This window comes from Nomascus leucogenys, chromosome 14 (assembly GCF_006542625.1).
Source record: "Nomascus leucogenys isolate Asia chromosome 14, Asia_NLE_v1, whole genome shotgun sequence".
Lineage (NCBI taxonomy): Eukaryota > Metazoa > Chordata > Mammalia > Primates > Hylobatidae > Nomascus > Nomascus leucogenys.
The window spans coordinates 6,516,054-6,534,582 of NC_044394.1; the positions used below are offsets into that span (position 1 = coordinate 6,516,054).

Here is an 18,529-nt window from a genome sequence, read left to right on the forward strand (position 1 = left end):
ATTAAAAAAACTTATAGAAACAGCATATGTACATTATAGAATATTGGAAACTATAGCAAGCATAAATTAAAAATGAAAACTTCACCTTCCCACCTGATGGAGATCATTATAGTTAGCACCTGGGTATATAGCTTTCTAAATATTTTTGTGCACATTTATATAAAATTGTTTAGCTGAATGAGATTGTATTATACATACTGGTTTCAGCCTGCTTTCTTCAATCAGTAGTTCTCAACTTTCTATTTCTGTAAATTTTCATCTCAAATATTCAGACTTTTTTTTTTTTTGAGACAGGATCTTGCTCTGTTGCCCAGACTAGAGGCTGGAGTACAGTAGCATGATCACGGCTCACTCCAGCCTCTGCCTCCTGGGCTCAAGCGATCCTCCTGCCTCAGCCTCCCGAGTAACTGGGACTACAGGCGAGCACCACCGTGCCTGGCTAATTTTTGTATTTTTTGTAGAGATGGGGTTTTGCCATGTTGCCCAGGCTAGCCTCGACCTCCTGGGGTCAGGTGATCCTCTGACTTCAGCATCCTGAGTGTCTGGGACTATAAGGCACATACCACCATGCCCCGCTGATTTTTTAACTTTTTGTAGAGATGGGGGTCTCACTACATTGCCTAGGCTGGCCTTGTATTCCTAGGCTCAAGCGATCCTCCTGCCTAAGCTTCCCAAAGTGTTGGGATTACTGTGTGAGCCACTGCACCTGGCCTGAGGACATTTCTTGTTTCCTCTCTCAGGCCATTCAGCAAGGGACCATCAAGTGCAACTTTGCCGGGGTTGCCTTGGGTGATTCCTGGATCTCCCCTGTTGGTAAGTATGGCATTTTCAGGCATTTCTTCACTGCCCTTTTGCCCATCCTTTCCTGGGACTTTGGGCTGTGTTGTCCAGATCAAAGAGCTAAACAGCAGAATGTTCTGGGCCCGTAGGGAAAGTATTTGCTGCATCCAAGAAATATAGGGACAGAGTACCTACCATGGACCACTAAGGGCTGAACTGAGTTTTCTTAATTTAATTATCACAACAAAAGGATCAAATTTTACAAGTGGAGGCATTCTGAAGACTCAGAGAGGTCATGAAATGTGCTTTCTGCCGCATAGGATGAGTGGCCTAGTCAGGATTCAAATCCAGGTCTGTGCGGCTCAGTACAAAGGCAAATCTGTTTTGTCATCCTGCCCCCTCTACTTCCCTGATGCTGACATAAGTGTTTAGGGTAAAATTCCCAACTGTTACGCATATTGATGGCAAGACAAGGTTATCGTCTGGTCTTGCAACTCAGAAGTGTGCAGTTTCGTAATTGAGCATCCGTGTTGCGAGCATAAATAACAGTTGTTTATGTTGCAGACACCCGGGGTGTGGCCGCAGACATCTGAAACAATCATCCTGGTGGCATTCACTCTAACACAGGGTTTCTCAGCACTATTGACATTGTGGGTCATATAGTTCTTTTTGTGGGAGGCTGTCCTGTGCATTGTAGGATATTATCAGCAGCATCCTTGGCCTCTACTCAGGAGATGCTAGTAGCACCACCCCAGTGTGACAACCAGAAATGTCTCCCTGGGGAACAAAACCATCCCTGATTGAGAACCATTGTTCTAACCTGACAAAACGTGATTTTCCCCAGGCAAAACCAAACTATCAAGTTAGAAATCAGAAGAGAGGCTGCCTGGGGGCAAGGGAGGGAAATAAGCAGGAAAGGGACATGAAGAAACTCTATCTTGATTGCAGGGGGTGGTTACACGGGCATATGCATTCATCAAAACTCTTCTGAAGGTACAGTTGTGATTTGTGATTATGGCTCAGTTTTTTAAAAATAATCATTTATAAAAGGTAATGTTTACCCCTAAACGATAGGGATTTGCTTGTTACAGAGCCATGTTCCCAATAACCGTTACGACTTGGAATGGTTATTTCTTGCCCTCATGTTTGCCATCTGCAGGGCAGGACTGAAGTAGCATAAAACTGAGTCAGCATGAAGAGGAGGGCTGCTATTTGTTTATCTGTTTTTCCTTCCTGGATGGATCTCGTAGGACATCATAAAACTGCAGAAGCCTAGGTCAGAAGCATGAGAGTTCTTGTCAGATACTGCTCTTTTATTCATGTTGATGGCAAGACAGAGTCTCCATCAGGTCTTGCAACCCAGAGGTGTGCTGTTTCATAACTGAGCATCCTCATTGGGAACACAGATAAGAGTTGTTTATGACTCAAAATTATGATGCTGGCCCTCTCACTTCCTCATGGGGTCTCCTCAGTTTCACAATAGCACTAAGTACTTTACATGTGCTAACTTCATGTAATCCTTACAACAACTCCATGGGATGGATGCTATTGTTATCCTAATTTTGTAAATGATGAAACTGAGACTCAGAGAGGTTAAGCAACTTTCTTAGAGTCACCGAGCTAAATGGTAGGACTGGGATTCAAATCCAGGCAGCAGGTATTGGAATCCAAGCAACCTAACCACCTTGCTACACTATCTCTCCAAGATCAGTAAGCTTCGCTTCCTGGCTTTGCAAGTGTTATTCATCCTGTTTGGAATCTACCTTTTTCTCCTTGCCGTGACCCACTTTACCTTATGAATCTGTTTGTCTGGATCGTAATCCATCCTTCCAGATCCACTTTAAGTATTGCCCCTCTATCCCAGAAACATTGGTTTTTGAGGGAGAAGTATTGTTAATTTCCATGAACAATTGTGAATTGCTTGCTAGGTAGTAGATACTGTTCTAGGTGCCAGGCAAAGATACACAGATATGCTCCTGATCTTCAAGAAGGTCTTGATCTGCACTGTCACTAAGCCCATGTGACCATGTCAGTATGGTAACCACTTGCCACACGTGACTATATAAATTTAATTATAATTTTTAAATACAATTTCATTTTTTCAGTGGCACTCTCCACACCCAAGTGCTCCATAGACACATGGGGCTATTAGCTAGCATTTTGGACTGCACAGATATAGAACACTTCCATTACTATAGAAAGTTCTATTGAACAATGCAGGCCTACTTCAAAGGTTGGTAAACAAGGGCCCATGAGTCAAGTCTGCCCTGCTGCCTGCTCTGGTAAATAAGTTTTTTTGTTTGTTTATTTGTTTTTGTTTGTTTGTTTTGAGACGGAGTTTTGCTCTTGTTGCCCAGACTGGAGTGCAATGGCGCAATCTCGGCTCACTGCAACCTCCGCCTCCCAGGTTTAAGCGATTCTCCTGTCTCAGCCTCCTGAGTAGCTGGGATTACAGGTGCCCACTACTACGCCTGGCTAATGTTTTTGGTATTTTTAATAGAGATGGGGTTTCACCATGTTGGCCGGGCTGGTCTCTAACTCCTGACCCCAGGTGATCTGCCCGCCTTGGCCCCCCAAAGTGCTGGGATTACAGGCGTGAGCCACCGCACCCAGCCGGTAAAAGTTCATTTAATGTCTGTGGCTGTTTGGAGGCTGTAAGAACAGAGTTGAGTAGTTGCAACCGAGATAGGCTGGCCTACAGGGCCAAAATTATTTCCTATCTGTCCCTTTACAGAAAGTTTACCAATCTCTGGCCCAGATCAAACAGGAAGTGGGATGCATTGGAGAACTGCAACCAATCCTGTGTTTCAAGAAACTGAGAAGCAAGTTTGAAGGTTAAGCCCGGGAGGCAATTAACAGCTAGGCCACGGAAGTCCTGGTGTGCCTGCATTTCTCAGAGTGTACTCTAAAGAATACCAGTCCAGGCCAGGCATGGTGGCTCACACCCGTAATCCCAGCACTTTGGGAGACCAAAGCGAGCAGATTGGTTGAGCCCAAAAGTTCGAGACCAGACTGGGCAACATGGACTTAGTTCCTGCAGAACTAAGACTACTTGAAACCTACTTTGAGACACTTTGCCTTAAGGAGCCATTGAATACTTTTAAGCTAAGGAGAGACATACTCAAATGTGCTTTATAAGTTGAGTTCCTTGATTCTTTGTTGGCGTGTCTTTCAATAGCACTTGTCTTACCTAGTGATACAGTATTTAATAGTTGTGAGCTTGTCTAAACCAAGGTCAACTACTATTCTCTTTGAGGACAGGCATTATGTTACTCACATTTATATCTCAAGCTTTTGCCGCCTCCAGACCCTTAGTAAATTCTCAATATGTTTGTGGGATGGGAATAAGCCAATTGGCAATATAGCCACTTGCGTTGTTGCAAACTCATTAGTCATCTTCCTTGTTTAGCTCCTTGGCAGAAGCTAATATCTCCAAACTGGTGGAGCAAATAAGATGCAGAGCAGAAATGTGAGGGTGGGGAAATATTTTAAGCTGTCAAAAGGCCTAGAGGTCCACAGATAAGAGCCTCCACCTGCATACCTACATCCTGCCTGTGGGGATGCTGTCATCGGCAATGACTCACTTGCTGGACCAGTATCAGGCCAAATTAATGTGCCATTAGTCTTAAGAGTCAACAGAAAGGCCCCCACACCCTTATCCCACCTTCCAGACACTGAGACATCCGCCTGCCTCCTGCACGGGTACAGGTGAATTGAGAAGCCTGCCCATCCAAAGCCACCGGGTTTCTTCCTTCTGTCTCTTTCTTCTTTGGAGAGAAGACAGTAGGTTTCTCTTTGGAAAGACAGAGGTATGACATACTTGATTTGTACATATGTGGTTTCCTTTAGATTCGGTGCTCTCCTGGGGACCTTACCTGTACAGCATGGTAAGTAGATACACATCTGCGCCCTCTGGGCAAACAGCCCAGCCGATCTCTTCTGGCTGTGACCCCAGGAAAAGAGATGCTGGATGAGTTTGCCTATGTGGTTGACACTGCTTTTTAGGGACTAGTCATCCATATAGAGTTGGAGACCCAAAGCAAGGGCTCGCCTCAGGGACAAATTGAAAGAAAATCAGCACACATCACTTTTCTCCAGATATAAGAAACATATTTTTCCAATGCCCTGAATTTTTATTACAAAAATTTTCAAATATGCGAAAACGTTGAAAGATCACTGTGAATACCTACTTAGGTTCAGTTAACAGTTTGCTGTGTTTCCTCCGATAAACATGTGGCTTGTAAGAATACACTTTGATATGTGGGCTCCCATTCTCCTTCCTTCCCCTCTTTCTCCTACCCCTCCCTAACTGCGGCAGTACCAGATTGATGTTCCCAAGTAAAGTGGGTCTTTTTGCTCTTGGTTTGCATTCCAGTCTCTTCTCGAAGACAAAGGTCTGGCAGAGGTGTCTAAGGTTGCAGAGCAAGTACTGAATGCCGTAAATAAGGGGCTCTACAGAGAGGCCACAGAGCTGTGGGGGAAAGCAGAAATGATCATAGAACAGGTAAAAAGGGGAAACACTCGGAGGCCGGCCTGCTTGGCTTTTTCTGGTGGGTACAGGGCCCATGGTTGGTGTTGTCAAACTTGGAGTCTATACTGAGGCTCCCCACATATCTGCAAATGATTGCATGCTGGATAATAAATCTCTTGGGTCTGAGCAGTGATGTAGTGGCTCCTTACAGAGTCAGAAAGCCACCCAGGCCTGCAAGACGTGCTTGTCCTTCACTAAATGTATGGATTCTATTAAAAAAAAAAAAAAAAAAAAAAGACTGTCTTGCAGAGGGGAGTGTGTGGAGACAACACATTCCCTTACTGGGACCCTTGCCAAGCAACGTTCTGACTCCAGAGAGCCAGAAGGAAAGAATGCGTAGGCTGAGGACTTGGGAGTGGAGGGAGGCCCCTCTGCAACTCTGTTCTCCCTGTAAATTAACCCCTAGGCCCTTGGTTTTTTCCCTGCAGGGCCTGATCACTGCTCATATGAGATGCTCGCCACTCCAGGGAGAGTGGGCTGACACAGCTGGTTTCTGAGCCTTCGGAGCTGCATTTCTTTCTTTCTTTTCTTTTCTTTTTTTTCTTTTTTCCTTTATTTATTTATTTATTTATTTTTGAGACACAGTCTTGCTCTGTTGCCCAGGCTGGAGTGCAATGGCACAGTCTTGGCTCACTGCAACCTCTGCCTCCTGGGCTCAAGTGATTCTCCTGCCTCAGCCTCCCGAGTAGCTGAGATAATTGGCACGCACCACCGCACCCAGCTAATTTTTGTATTTTTAGTAGAGACGGGGTTTCACTGTGTTGCCCAGGCTGGTCTTGAACTCCTGACCTTAGGTGATCCACCCACCTCAGCCTCCCAAAGTGCTGGGATTACAGGCGTGAGCCACCGCGCCCGGCCTCTTTCTTTCTTTCTTTTTTTGTTTGAGACCAAGTCTGGCTCTGTCACCCACACTGTAGTGTAGTGGCCTGATCTCGGCTCACTGCAACCTCTGCCTCCTGGGTTCAAGTGATTCTCATGCCTCAGCCTCCAGGGTAGTTGGGACTACAGGTGAGCACCACCATGCCCGGCCGATTTTTGTGTTTTCAGTAGAGAGGGGTTTCACCATGCTGACCAGGCTGGTCTCGAACTCCTGGGCTCAAGTGATCCACCCACCTCAGCCTCCCGAAGTGTTGGGATTACAGGCATGAGCCACCGGGCCCAGCCAAAGCTGTATTTCTTTCTGATCCAAGCAGATATACAAAATTAAACCTGTCCTTGGATGAGATAAAGAGCCATGTGTCTTTCTGTTTGGCAGCTTTGATGATAGGAAAATGAAACAAACAGCCAAATAAACTTTTATATTTCAGAACACAGATGGGGTAAACTTCTATAACATCTTAACTAAAAGCACTCCCACGTCTACAATGGAGTCGAGTCTAGAATTCACACAGAGCCACCTAGGTGAGTGAACCTTGAAGTTATTAAAGTCCCTGCCTCAGCCTCCATGCAAAAAGAAACCTGTTTATAAAAAAAACAAACAAACTTTATTAACATATAATTTGCATACCATAAAATTAACTCATTGTAAGTGGTTTTCAGTATTTTCCCAGAGTTGTGCAGTCATCACTGCAATCCAGTTATGGAGCATTTCCATCACCCCAAAGAGATCCCACGTGTCTGCTTGCAGACAGTTCTCATTCCCACTCCCAGCCCCAGGCAACCACTCATCTGCCTTCTGTCTCTCTAGATCTTCTTTCTCTGAACATTTTATATAAATACAATCGCACAATAGTTAGTCTTTTGCACTGGCTTCTGTCACATAGCATGATGTTTTTGAAGTTTAGAAACCAGCTTCCGTACACCAAATTACAACAGCAATTCAAGGCTGAATTTAGTCGTCTTTCAGCCAGCCAAGAAGCATATAAAGGCTGCAGGATACCCTAGGTTCCACTTCCTAGATGATTCTCTTTGGCCATTCTGGAGAATCCCAATGGCCCCCAAGTCTATAGAATGTACAATCAATACTATTAGGTTGGTGCAAAAGTAACTGCGGTTTTTGATAGGTTTCAAGAATTATTAACTCACAACCAATGAAGCATTATTTCCCTTCCCACTCAGTTCCCTACCAACCCCTTATTTTGAACCAATTTTGACAAATCTATTTTTTCTCTCTTTTTTTTTTTTAAGAGATAGGGTTTCACTCTGTTGCCCAGGCTGGAGTGCCATTGAAATTTAGAAATTTTGCGATTACTTTTAGTGACAAAAACCGCAGTTACTTCTGCACCAACCTAATAATAAAGCCTCTCCACTCTCAATGTGTTTCTGACTTCCTTCCTCCCGCTGGGGCTGAATCAAGGTGACACTTTTCCTTTTCCAGCTGAATCTGAAACCCTCCCTCTTGCTGTGCAGCATCCCCAGCAGCTTGGTAAAGATGTCATCATGGCCGGGCGTGGTGGCTCACACCTGTAATCCCAGCACTTTGGGAGGCTGAGGCTCATGAGGTCAAGAGATCGAGACCATTCTGGCCAACATGGTGAAACCCCGTCTCTACTAAACATACAAAAATGAGCTGGGCATGGTGGCAGGCGCCTGTAGTTCCAGCTACTCGGGAGGCTGAGGCAGGAGAATCTCTTGAACCCAGGAGGCGGAGGTTTCAGTGAGCCGAGATCGCGCCACTGCACTCCAGCCTGGCGACACAGCGAGATGCTGTGTCAAAAAAAAAAGATGTCCTCTTGGCCTTACTTCCAGTCCTTTGACTCACCATCTACCAGTTTGGTTTTAGTTCATCTTTGTCAGCGCCACGTGAGACACCTACAACGAGATGCCTTAAGCCAGCTCATGAATGGCCCCATCAGAAAGAAGCTCAAAATTATTCCTGAGGATCAATCCTGGGGAGGTACTTACACCACCTAATTAAGTGCCGTTTGTAGAGTTATTAGGGGAGAGAAGAGGTGCAAATTCAGAGACCTGAATTTGTAGGGTGGGTTTTGTTGTTGGTGATGATACATTACAGGTAAACAATATTACTATCCACATTTTGTAGGTGAGCAAATAGATATAGAGACAGTAAATGACTTGTCAGGGCTGGATGCAGTGGCTCACGCCTATAATCCCACCACTGTGGGAGACTGAGTTGAGAGGATTGCTTGAGGCCACAATTAAGCAACATAGTAAAACCCCCATCTCTATAAAAAAAAAATAGAAAAATTAGCTGGGCATGGTGGCATGTGGCATATAGTCCTAACTACTTGGGAGGCTGAGGTGGGAGGATTGCTTGAACCCAGGAGTTTGAAGCTACAGTGAGCTATGATTGTGCCACTGCACTCCAGCCTGGGCAACAGAGAGAAACCCTGTTTCTTAAAAAGAAGGAAAAAAAGATTTGTCAAAATTCGTTCAAAATAAGGGGTTGGTAGGGAGCTGAGTGGGGAGGGAAATAACATGTAATTGGTTGTGAGTTAATAATTGTTGAAGCCTGGTATGGGTACATTGGAACGTTGTATGCTTCTCTTTTGTATCCATTTGAAATTTTCCATAATAAAAAATTAAGATAAAAAAGCTACATCCAAGGCCACAGTTGGTTGCAGATGAGATTTCGTGGCAAACGTCCTTGCAGGATGTCAGACACGCCCAGGTGCTTGGGTAGATTTTGACCAGCTCTCTCTTGCTGACCTCCCCAGGCATCCTGATGCTGGATATGGCTGGGCGTTACTGCATTCTGGTCTCAAGGCCATGGTGAGGAAATAGTGAAATCCTTAGAGACCAGGGCCAGGTAGAAATCTTGGAAAAGTTCCTACTTGAGTCCTATAGGAAGGCCTTGAGCAAGCAGAGATCTCAGGTTTCTGAAGGGAAAACACTCCAAGCCTAAGAGGGTTTTGTTTCATGTGTGTTCAAGATACCCCAAGGATATGGGGTCAGTGGTCCTGCAGCTGCTGCTGGGAGCTTTCTCAGGGGACATGGCCCCTCCTCTCCCAACCTGCAGTCACCAGAGGGCTCATTCTATCCCTGGTTTTTTCATTACTCCTGAGTGCTGAGAGAATTTTAGAAATGAAGAAAAATTAGCTCAAATAAAAAGAGCTGGGTGTGGCCGGGTGTGGTGGCTCACGCCTGTAATCCCAGCATTTTGGGAGGCTGAGGCGGGCAGATCACCTGAGGTCGGGAGTTGGAGACCAGCCTGACCAACATGGAGAAACCCTGTCTCTACTAAAAATACAAAATTAGCCGGGTGGGGTGGCGCATGCCTGTAATCCCAGCTACTTGGGAGGCTGAGGTGGGGGAATCGCTTGAACCCGAGAGGCAGAGATTGCGGTGAGCCAAGATTGTGCCATTGCACTCCAGCTCGGGCAATAAGAGTGAAACTCTGTCTAAAAAAAAAAAAAAAAAAAAAAAAGAGCTGGGCGTGGTGGTGTGCACCTGTAGTCTCAGCTACTTGGGAGGCTGAGGTGGGAGGATCGCTTAAATATGGGAGGTAGAGGCTGCAGTGAGCTGAAATTGTACCCCTGCACTCCAGCCTGGGTGACAGGGTGAGATTCTGTCTCAAATAAGTAAATAAATAAATAAAAATTAATTAAAAAAAAAAAGTTTTCTTATCTCCCAGGGTAATGAAGAAGAAAATGGGATGTTGCTTGTCAGATGCCTCCTTGGCAGTGACTAGCAAATAATGGTGGCTGCCACTGTTACTGCTGTCATTCAGTGTTACGATAATGCTGATGGGCAGGAGCTAGCAAGAGTACCAGCTCCTCTCTTGCCTGGGGCTTGTTATTCATTTGGCTTTCCTGAGGGCCAGCTCTGAATTGGTTTAGGTTTGATCTGGTTTATTATAAGGTAGGCCCACCCGTTCAGGACTTGAAACTTGGCCCTGGTGTTACTCAAAAAAACAGGAAAACCGACATTGGCCCAAAGCACAATTTATTCCCTGGGTGTACCAGCCTAATGAGTATTTCCTGGGCCTCTCCCTCCCTGTTTCCTTGGACAGTAGCCTATTCCAGGTGTCAATTCCTCATTAAAAATGGTGCCTGCTGTCATCACAAGCTCTCAAGAGAATGGACCACATGTACTTTTTATGTGTGCCTTACACCTGACCAGTTGGCACAAATTTCTGGGCTGGTTCATCCCTGTTTGTGAAGCATCTGTGCATTCAGTCGTTGTTCAGATGCTCTGGGCTGAAAGGCACCTCCTGTTTTGGCAGATTCCAAGCTACTCCCTCTTTCTCCTTTCCCATGGGCAGGCCAGGCTACCAACGTCTTTGTGAACATGGAGGAGGACTTCATGAAGCCAGTCATTAGCATTGTGGACAAGTTGCTGGAGGCAGGGATCAACGTGACCGTGTATAATGGGCAGCTTGATCTCATCGTAGATACCATGGGTAGGAATTGACTCTGAGAGGCACACAGAGGCAGTTTTATGGGTTCAACTGGAAGGGAACTGGCCTTGGACATGTCAGTCTTGGGGTGGGTGATGTTGAAATGCCAGGTGGAAGGCCATTTCCCATTACATCTGTCTACCCCAACCTTGATTATTCCAAAAGTGGGGAGCTGCGTGTGGCTGTGACCCCTCAGAAGCCTGGGCCTATCTGGGTTTGGGGGCCCTTAGGTATGATTAAAGAAAAGAACACCACCTGTCTCTACCACAAAACTTAGAAAGACATTTTCCTGGTTATTGGGCAAATGCGCTATTTAATTAAGGGAGAGCCTCATTTTTGTGCGACATCACAGTCGATGTTAACCACTGCAGAGTGAATTAAAACTAAACCCTAACGACTGTAACTCTGAGGACCCAGGGGAAATGGTCTTTGTGGAATCCTAACTCCTGCCCTATCACCTACCACCTATTTAATTTGCTCACTTCCAAATTAAATAGAGCCTAGTGGAGGCTCAGAGACAGGTTCTCTGAACTGGCAGGCTAATTGAGGCACAAGGTCTGACAGATGTGACGTGCCTCGTGAAACCAGAAGGATTGAATATTTTTGTGACTGGTAAGCAAGGGACACCAAGGACAATTTGGAAAGCTGCTGCATTTCTCCATGAACTGCCCGGGTGATCCTTATCACTATCTCATTCCCGACATCTCTCAGTCCTCTTCACAGGCCTGTCTGCCTCCAGAGGTCCCCAGTTCCCTTCCTAAAGAGCAGATGGCAGTGAGAGATGCAGAGGCAAAATCAGTCAGGCCTTGCAGCTGTTAGGTTTCTCCCAGCAGCCTAGGTTTCACTGGGAGTCAGAAATGCAGATGCTCAGGCCCTACCCTGATCTTCTGAATCAGGATTTGCATTTTAACAAGATCCTGAGTGAGTTTCATGCATATTGCAGTTTGGGAAGCACCAACTTTTAGGACCTAGACTTTTTTCCTACTCTACCCAGCTGTTAATGCCAGGCCTTTCTCTTTGTCCTTCTCACCAGGTCAGGAGGCCTGGGTGCGGAAACTGAAGTGGCCAGAACTGCCTAAATTCAGTCAGCTGAAGTGGAAGGCCCTGTACAGTGACCCTAAATCTTTGGAAACATCTGCTTTTGTCAAGTCCTACAAGAACCTTGCTTTCTACTGGATTCTGAAAGCTGGTCACATGGTAAGAGAGAGCTTTTGTTCCAGACTTAAAAATCATCCTGAGAGGGAAGCCACAGGCAGTTATTATGCCTCTGTCCACTGCCCAGGTGGGTCTTGTAAGAAGTACGAGGGCCTGAGGGCCAGGTGCAGTGGCTCACGCCTGTAATCTCAGCACTTTGGGAGACCAAGGCAGGTGGATTGCTGGAGCCCAGGAGTTTGAGACCAGCCTGAGCCACATGGAGAAACCTTGTCTCTACAAAAAATATATATGAAAATTAGGCCAGGCACAGAGGCTCATGCCTGCAATCCCAGCACTTTGGGAGGCTGAGACGGGTGGATCACCTGAGCTCAAGAGTTCAAGACCAGCCTTGGCAACATGGCAAAACCCTGTCTCTACAAAAATTTTCCAGGTGTGGTAGCACATGTCTGTAATCCCAGCTACTTGGGAGGCTGAAGCAGGAGAATCGCTTGAACCCGGGAGGTGGAAGCTGCAGTGAGCCAAGATAGCGCCACTGCACTCCAGCCTGGGCAACAGAGTGAGACTCTGTCTCAAAAAAGAACAAAAACTAGCCAGGCACGGTGGCGCATGCCTGTGGTCTCAGCTGCTCAGGAGGCTGAGTGAGGTGGGAGGATTGATTGAGCCTGAAAGTTGGAAGCTATAGTGAGCCAAGATCATGCCACTGCACTCCAGCCCGGGTAACGGAGCGAGACCCTGTCTCAAAAAAAAAAAAAAAGAAAAATTAAAAAAGAAATACTTAGGGCTTGGGAGCGTTTTGAGTTTCCTAACAAAATTCCGCATTAGCACTAGGCACTGTGAGCACAAGGGTGAGTGGTGCTCAGTCCCTGTCCTCAAGGAGCTTGTGGTCTAGAGACAGACAGGCAAGGAGACTGGGCGAGCAATGCTAAGAGGGGGCTTGGCCCAGGGAAGGGTGCCCTGCCCAGGCATGCAGATCTGGAAGATTGTGCCCCATGTGATGGGTGGAGTGATTTAAGGAAAGAGGAGGAGGTGGGGAGCATGGAGAGCAGTGAATACAAGGTCCAGAGGAGCCTCAGACAGCGAGGTCTTGGAATGGACACTGGAGGGAGGTGGCTGCAGAGGAGCCAGTCCACACTAAGGAGTTCAGACAGTAGGGCACCAAGCAGGGGTTTTAAGCAAAGGAGTGAAATTAACAGATTTGTCCAAGAAATACCATTCTAGCAGTAGAGGGCATGGGGCAAGCCTGGGGCCAAGGACCAATCAATGAGGCTGTCAGGTAAATCCAGAAAGGAGGAAAGTGGATGGATTTGGTGAAGTGTAAAGAAGGGAAAATTGGCAGGACTTGGTAATCATTTGGGGTGGAAAAGAACTGAAGGGTGGCTTGCAGGTATCTACTCCAGCATTGTGGTTTGGGATGGAGGGAATTTGCACAAGCTGAGTTTGAATTGCCTATAGAACAGAAGGCAGAAGAAGAGCCTACAAATGAGACTGAGAAAGGAGCAGCCAGATAAGTGAGGAGGGAGACCAGGGATGTGCGGCATCCCCAAAGCAGGGAGGGGCCTGCAGTGCCAAGTGAGAACTCGGGAAGGGCTGGATCGTGAGTGATGATGTGCTTACACCGATGTCCTTGGCACCTGCGTTGGTGAGATATTTTGGTGAGGTGGCAAGCTCAGAGGCCAGAATGGAAAGACTGGAGAAAATGAATGAGTAGTGAGGAGAAGAGACAGTAGCTTCCTTTAAGAAGCCAGAGAAAGCAGCCCACTCTCAAAAGACACTTAATCTAGGCTGGGTGTGGTAGCTCACACCTGTAATCCCAGCATTTTGGGAGGCGAAGGCAGGTGGATCACCTGAGGTCAGGAGTTCGAGACCAGCCTGGCTAACATAGCTATCTTTACTAAAAATACAAAAATTAGCTGGGCATGATGGTGGGCACCTGTAATCCCAGCTACTCAGGAGGCTGAGGCAGGAGAATCGCTTGAACCTGGGAGGCGGAAGTCGCAGTGAGCCAAGATCGTGCCATTGCATCCAGCTTGGGTGACAGAGTGAGACTCTGTCTCAAAAAGTAAATAAATAAATAAATAAACAAACAAATAGACTTAATCTAAAGGGAGAACAAACAAGGCAGCAGGGCACAGAGGGAGAGGGCATTATTTGTGGCTCTCAGGATCTGAGTGCCTTCAATATTGACTAAAAAAAAAAATTAGGAAGTCTTAGAGCCAAGCACTGTTACAGGTTGAGTACCCCTTATCTGAGATGTTTGGAACCAGAAATGTTTCAGATTTTTAATTTTTTTGGATTTTGGAATATCTGCATATCCATAATGAGATATCTTGGGGATGGGACCCAAGTCTAGGCAATGGAATTCATTTATGTTTCATATACACCTTATACACATAGACTGAAGGTACTTTTGTATAATATTTTAAATAATTTTGTGCATGGAGCAAAGTTTGTGTGCATTGAGTTATTAGAGAGCAAAGGGTGGCTGTTTCAGCCACCCGTGGCTCTTCAACCAATCTGTGGTTGTCGGGCATCATATCATTTCTGACTCCAAATTTATATGCTGCCGATAAGCAATCTTTTTCTTGCACATAGTCACACATAAGTACTTCACAGTAAGAAATACAACATACCATTAATACAGTGGAAAAACTGTGTGTTCAGAGTAACTGAGCAGCACAGTAGCATGACCAGAATATCTGTGTCAGCTGCTAGATAACAGCAACAGCAAGCAACAGCAGCTTTTGGTCTCTACCTACAATGCTGTGTTTTGATTAAAAGGTTACTGTACTGTAACCCCCTTGGGGATGCAGAAATAAACTGCGTGTTGTGTGCCTGCATTTTGAATGCAGCCGCCCATGGGGCAGGTTTGAAATGTTCCACTTGTGGCCTCATGGTGGCACTCAAAAAGGCTGGAATCGTGGAGCATTTTGGATTTTCCAATGAGGGATGCTCAGCCTGCACTAGAGAGAAGTCCCTGCCGAGGCTGGTAGGAGGGCATGGAACAAGCCAACCACGCGCTTGTATACTAGAGTTCAGGCCCATTTCCTCTTTTGTCACATATAAAACAACAGATCAGTTGGGGACAGGCTTAAAATAGCCCTTGGAGACTATTGTTAAGTCGTCCCCAAACCACTTCCCCTTTCATTGATTAAATGACATTTTAGGATGCCCCACCATGCCTGTGCCTCCTGGGAACTCTTGGCAGAAGAGTCAAGGATGGGTGTGCCATAGAGAAAGAATCATGGAGCCAGGGAACCGCATAATGGGGAGACCATATACTCCAACCCCTTCTGTGTAGGGGAGAAACTGAGGCCTCTGCCCTTCCCCCTTTTGATGCTGTGTGGGAAGGAAATTTTAAAGGACTTATTCTAAAAATCTGAGGGAAAACAAAAGAAAGTTGAATAACAATGAGAAAATCGGATGCCATCCAAAGGGCCCTGTTTGTTTTTATTAATTGCGGCTCTCTCCTGTGAGCTTCCTTCTCAGCCATTTCTCTATTCTCAATCTGGGATCTCTTCTAGACAGACTCCTTTAAAATGTTTAGAATCTTCCTTCTTCCTTGAACAGGCTAGGTCTAGTACCATGAGCATGACCCTTACCAAGAAATCAACAGATCAGCCCCAAATGGAGTAGAAGGTTCTTGTCTTAAATGCTGACTTCTCCAGGTCCCTGCCACCCAGCCCAGTCGGGGCCCAGAAGAGCTTTCATCCAGTGCAGGAGTCATTTTCAGGAAGGACCCTCTCTCAGGGATGTGCACAGGTTGCTGTCACAGAGCTGGCTCCCTTTTGGGAGCAAGGTTTCAGGATGTTGCCTCTGACCCCAGCCCCAGGAATAGCACCAGGAGCACTAACTCAGATGTTTTTTTCTAGGTTCCTTCTGACCAAGGGGACATGGCTCTGAAGATGATGAGACTGGTGACTCAGCAAGAATAGGATGGGTGGGGCTGGAGATGAGCTGGTTTGGCCTTGGGGCACAGAGCGGAGCTGAGGCCGCTGAAGCTGTAGGAAGCGCCATTCTTTCCTGTATCTAACTGGGGCTGTGATCAAGAAGGTTCTGACCACTTCCGCAGAGGACAAAAATCATTGTCTGTGGAGGCAATTTGGAAATTATTTCTGCTTCTTAAAAAAACCTAAGATTTTTTAAAAAATTGATTTGTTTTGATCAAAATAAAGGATGATAATAGATATTATTTTTTCTTATGACAGAAGCAAATGATGTGATTTATAGAAAGACTGGGAAATACAGGTACCCAAAGAGTAAATCAACATCTGTATACCCCCTTCCCGGGGTAAGCACTGTTACCAATTTAGCATATGTCCTTGCAGAATTTGTTTTATATATATATACATATATATTTTTTACCAAAATGAATCATTACTTTATGTTGTTTTACTATTTGTTTGACATATCAGTATATCCGAAATACCTTTTCATGTCAATAAATGTTCTTCTATAACATTTTTAATGGCTGTGGAGCATTCTACTTTATGGTTGTACTCTAGTTTATTTATAAAATTCCCAATTGTCTCCGACAAGTATAATAATTTCTAGTTTGTTGCTATTATACATAGTGCTCTGTTGATTCACCCTGATAGTTAGATTTTTTTGTACCTCCTTATTTTCTTAGAATAAATTCATAAAAGTGTAATTATTTAGTCAAAGGATTGCCACATTTCCTTAAAATCAAAATAATTAGCTCAGGACTTTTAACTTTTTATTCATAGCTCAAGATCTACAAAAGGAGGTTTGACACCGTGGCTCACACCTATAAACCCAGCACTTTGGGAGGTCGAGGCAGGAGGATTGCTTGAGCCCAGGAGTTCAAGAACAGCCTGGGCAACAGGGAGACCCCATTTCTACAAAAAAAATAAAAACATTAGCCGAGCATGGTGGCACATACCTGTAGTCCCAGCTACTCAGGAGGCTGAGGCAGGAGGATCACTTGAGCCAGGGAGGTTGATGTTGCAGTGAGCCATGATCAAGCCACTCACTCCAGCCTGGGTGACAAGAGACCCCATCTCAAAAAAAAAAAAAAAAAATCTGCATAGGGGATCCTAACAGCTTCTAGGACTGTCTGAAAGAAATATCACCTCTGTAGTTGCAGGGCGGAGATTTGATTTATTTATTTATTTATTTATTTATTTATTTATTTGAGACAGGGTCTCACTCTGTGACCCAGGCTAGAGTGCAGTGGCACAATCATGCCTCAAGTGATCCTCCTGCCCCAGCCTCCCAAGCAGCTAGTACCACAGGCATGCACCACCACACCCAGCTAATTTTTAAAATTTTTTTGTAGAGTTGGAGTCTCACTATGTTGCCTAGGCTGGTCTCGAACTCCCAGGCTCTAGCAATCCACCTGCCTTGGGCTCCCAAAGTGCTGGGATTACAGGCATGAGTCACCAAGCCTGGCCAAAGGCTGAGATTTAAAAAAACAGCTGGGCATGGTGGCTCATGCCTGTAATCCCAGCACTTTGGGAGTCCAAGGCAGGCGGATCATGAGGTCAGGAGATCGAGACCATCCTGGCTAACATGGTGAAACCCCGTCTCTACACACACACACACACACACACACACAATTGGCCAGGCGTGGTGGCGGGTGCCTGTAGTCCCAGCTACTTGGGAGGCTGAGGCAGGAGAATGGCGTGAACCCGGGAGGCAGTGCTTGCAGTGAGCCGAGATCGCGCCACTGCACTCCAGCCTGGGCAACTGAGCAAGACTCTGCTTCAACAATAAATAAATTAATTAATTAAATTAAAAAAATAAAAAACCCACAGCTTATTCCTCCAGACTGTGAGGAAACAGTTAACAGCAGGTTATGTCTACATGACCAGCTCCTTCAGACCCTGAGACTAAAAACAGGCTCCTGGGACAGAGACTACACATGTCCCTGTGGTTCACTGTTAGCAAGAACTCCAGTGTGCCCATGGAAAGGAAGAACCTCAGAAGCCTGTGCTGGATACCCCTGGACGTCACCAATGTGTATCCTTTTTACCTGCTGCTTTTGATGTGCATCTTTTGTTACAAAAAAAATTAGCTATTAGTATAACCTGCTACTGAGCCTTGTGAGTCTTGGTGAACCATCCAACAAAGCAGTGAATCATAAAGCAAGTTGAATTCCCAACCTCACAGAGTCTCTTCTGTTAAAAGTTAGTGCATTGGTTGAGAAGAAATGTAATTCTGAACATTGAAATGAGTCACCTGGGCAGATGAAGCTACGGGACCTCAAACTTTTTTGGCCATTAGAAGCCGCCCTTCCATTGCTGTCTGGGCAGGTTAATCGTTTCTTGCCCTAAGATCTTGTAGTAAATTCTAGACTTGCCCAGGGCTCTTATTCCTGCTGTATAACATTCTCCTTCAACAGACACCCCTACCTTCCTAGGGAATCCCTGTGATCAGTTGACAAAGGAAGACAACTCTCAGGCTTGATTTACAGACAGTGCTCCACAGTATGCATGCATCACCTGAATGTGCATGGCTATAGCACCATGGCCACGCTCCAGGACAGCCCGGAAAGATGGTGTGAAGGGAAATCCTCCCAGTGGACAGAACTTGGAACAGTGCACTCAGCTCTTCATTTTCCCTGGAAGGGGAAATGAACAGAAGAATAAGTCTGCACCAATTCATGATTTAGCTGGGTATTCAGGAACTTTGGAGAAACTTGATTAGAAGGCTGGGCACAGTGGTTCATGCCTATAATACCAGCACTTTGAGAGGCTGAGGTGGGAGAATCCCTTGAGTCCAGGAGTTCAAGACCAGCTTGAGCA

At 45.7% G+C, this 18,529-nt stretch overlaps 1 protein-coding gene across 1 annotated transcript in view; it reads left to right on the forward strand.

The window, feature by feature from the left end:
* SCPEP1 (serine carboxypeptidase 1) overlaps positions 1-16,230 on the forward strand; it is a 29,410-nt gene extending 13,180 nt beyond the window's left edge. The window contains exons 6-13 of the mRNA XM_003272289.3: positions 741-813; positions 4,630-4,667; positions 5,156-5,284; positions 6,619-6,712; positions 8,034-8,147; positions 10,476-10,613; positions 11,644-11,807; positions 15,635-16,230. Coding sequence (XP_003272337.1) covers positions 741-813; positions 4,630-4,667; positions 5,156-5,284; positions 6,619-6,712; positions 8,034-8,147; positions 10,476-10,613; positions 11,644-11,807; positions 15,635-15,697 — 813 coding nt within the window. The 3' untranslated portion in view covers positions 15,698-16,230. The remainder of the gene's footprint in view (positions 1-740; positions 814-4,629; positions 4,668-5,155; positions 5,285-6,618; positions 6,713-8,033; positions 8,148-10,475; positions 10,614-11,643; positions 11,808-15,634) is intronic.
* Positions 16,231-18,529: the final 2,299 nt, after the last annotated feature.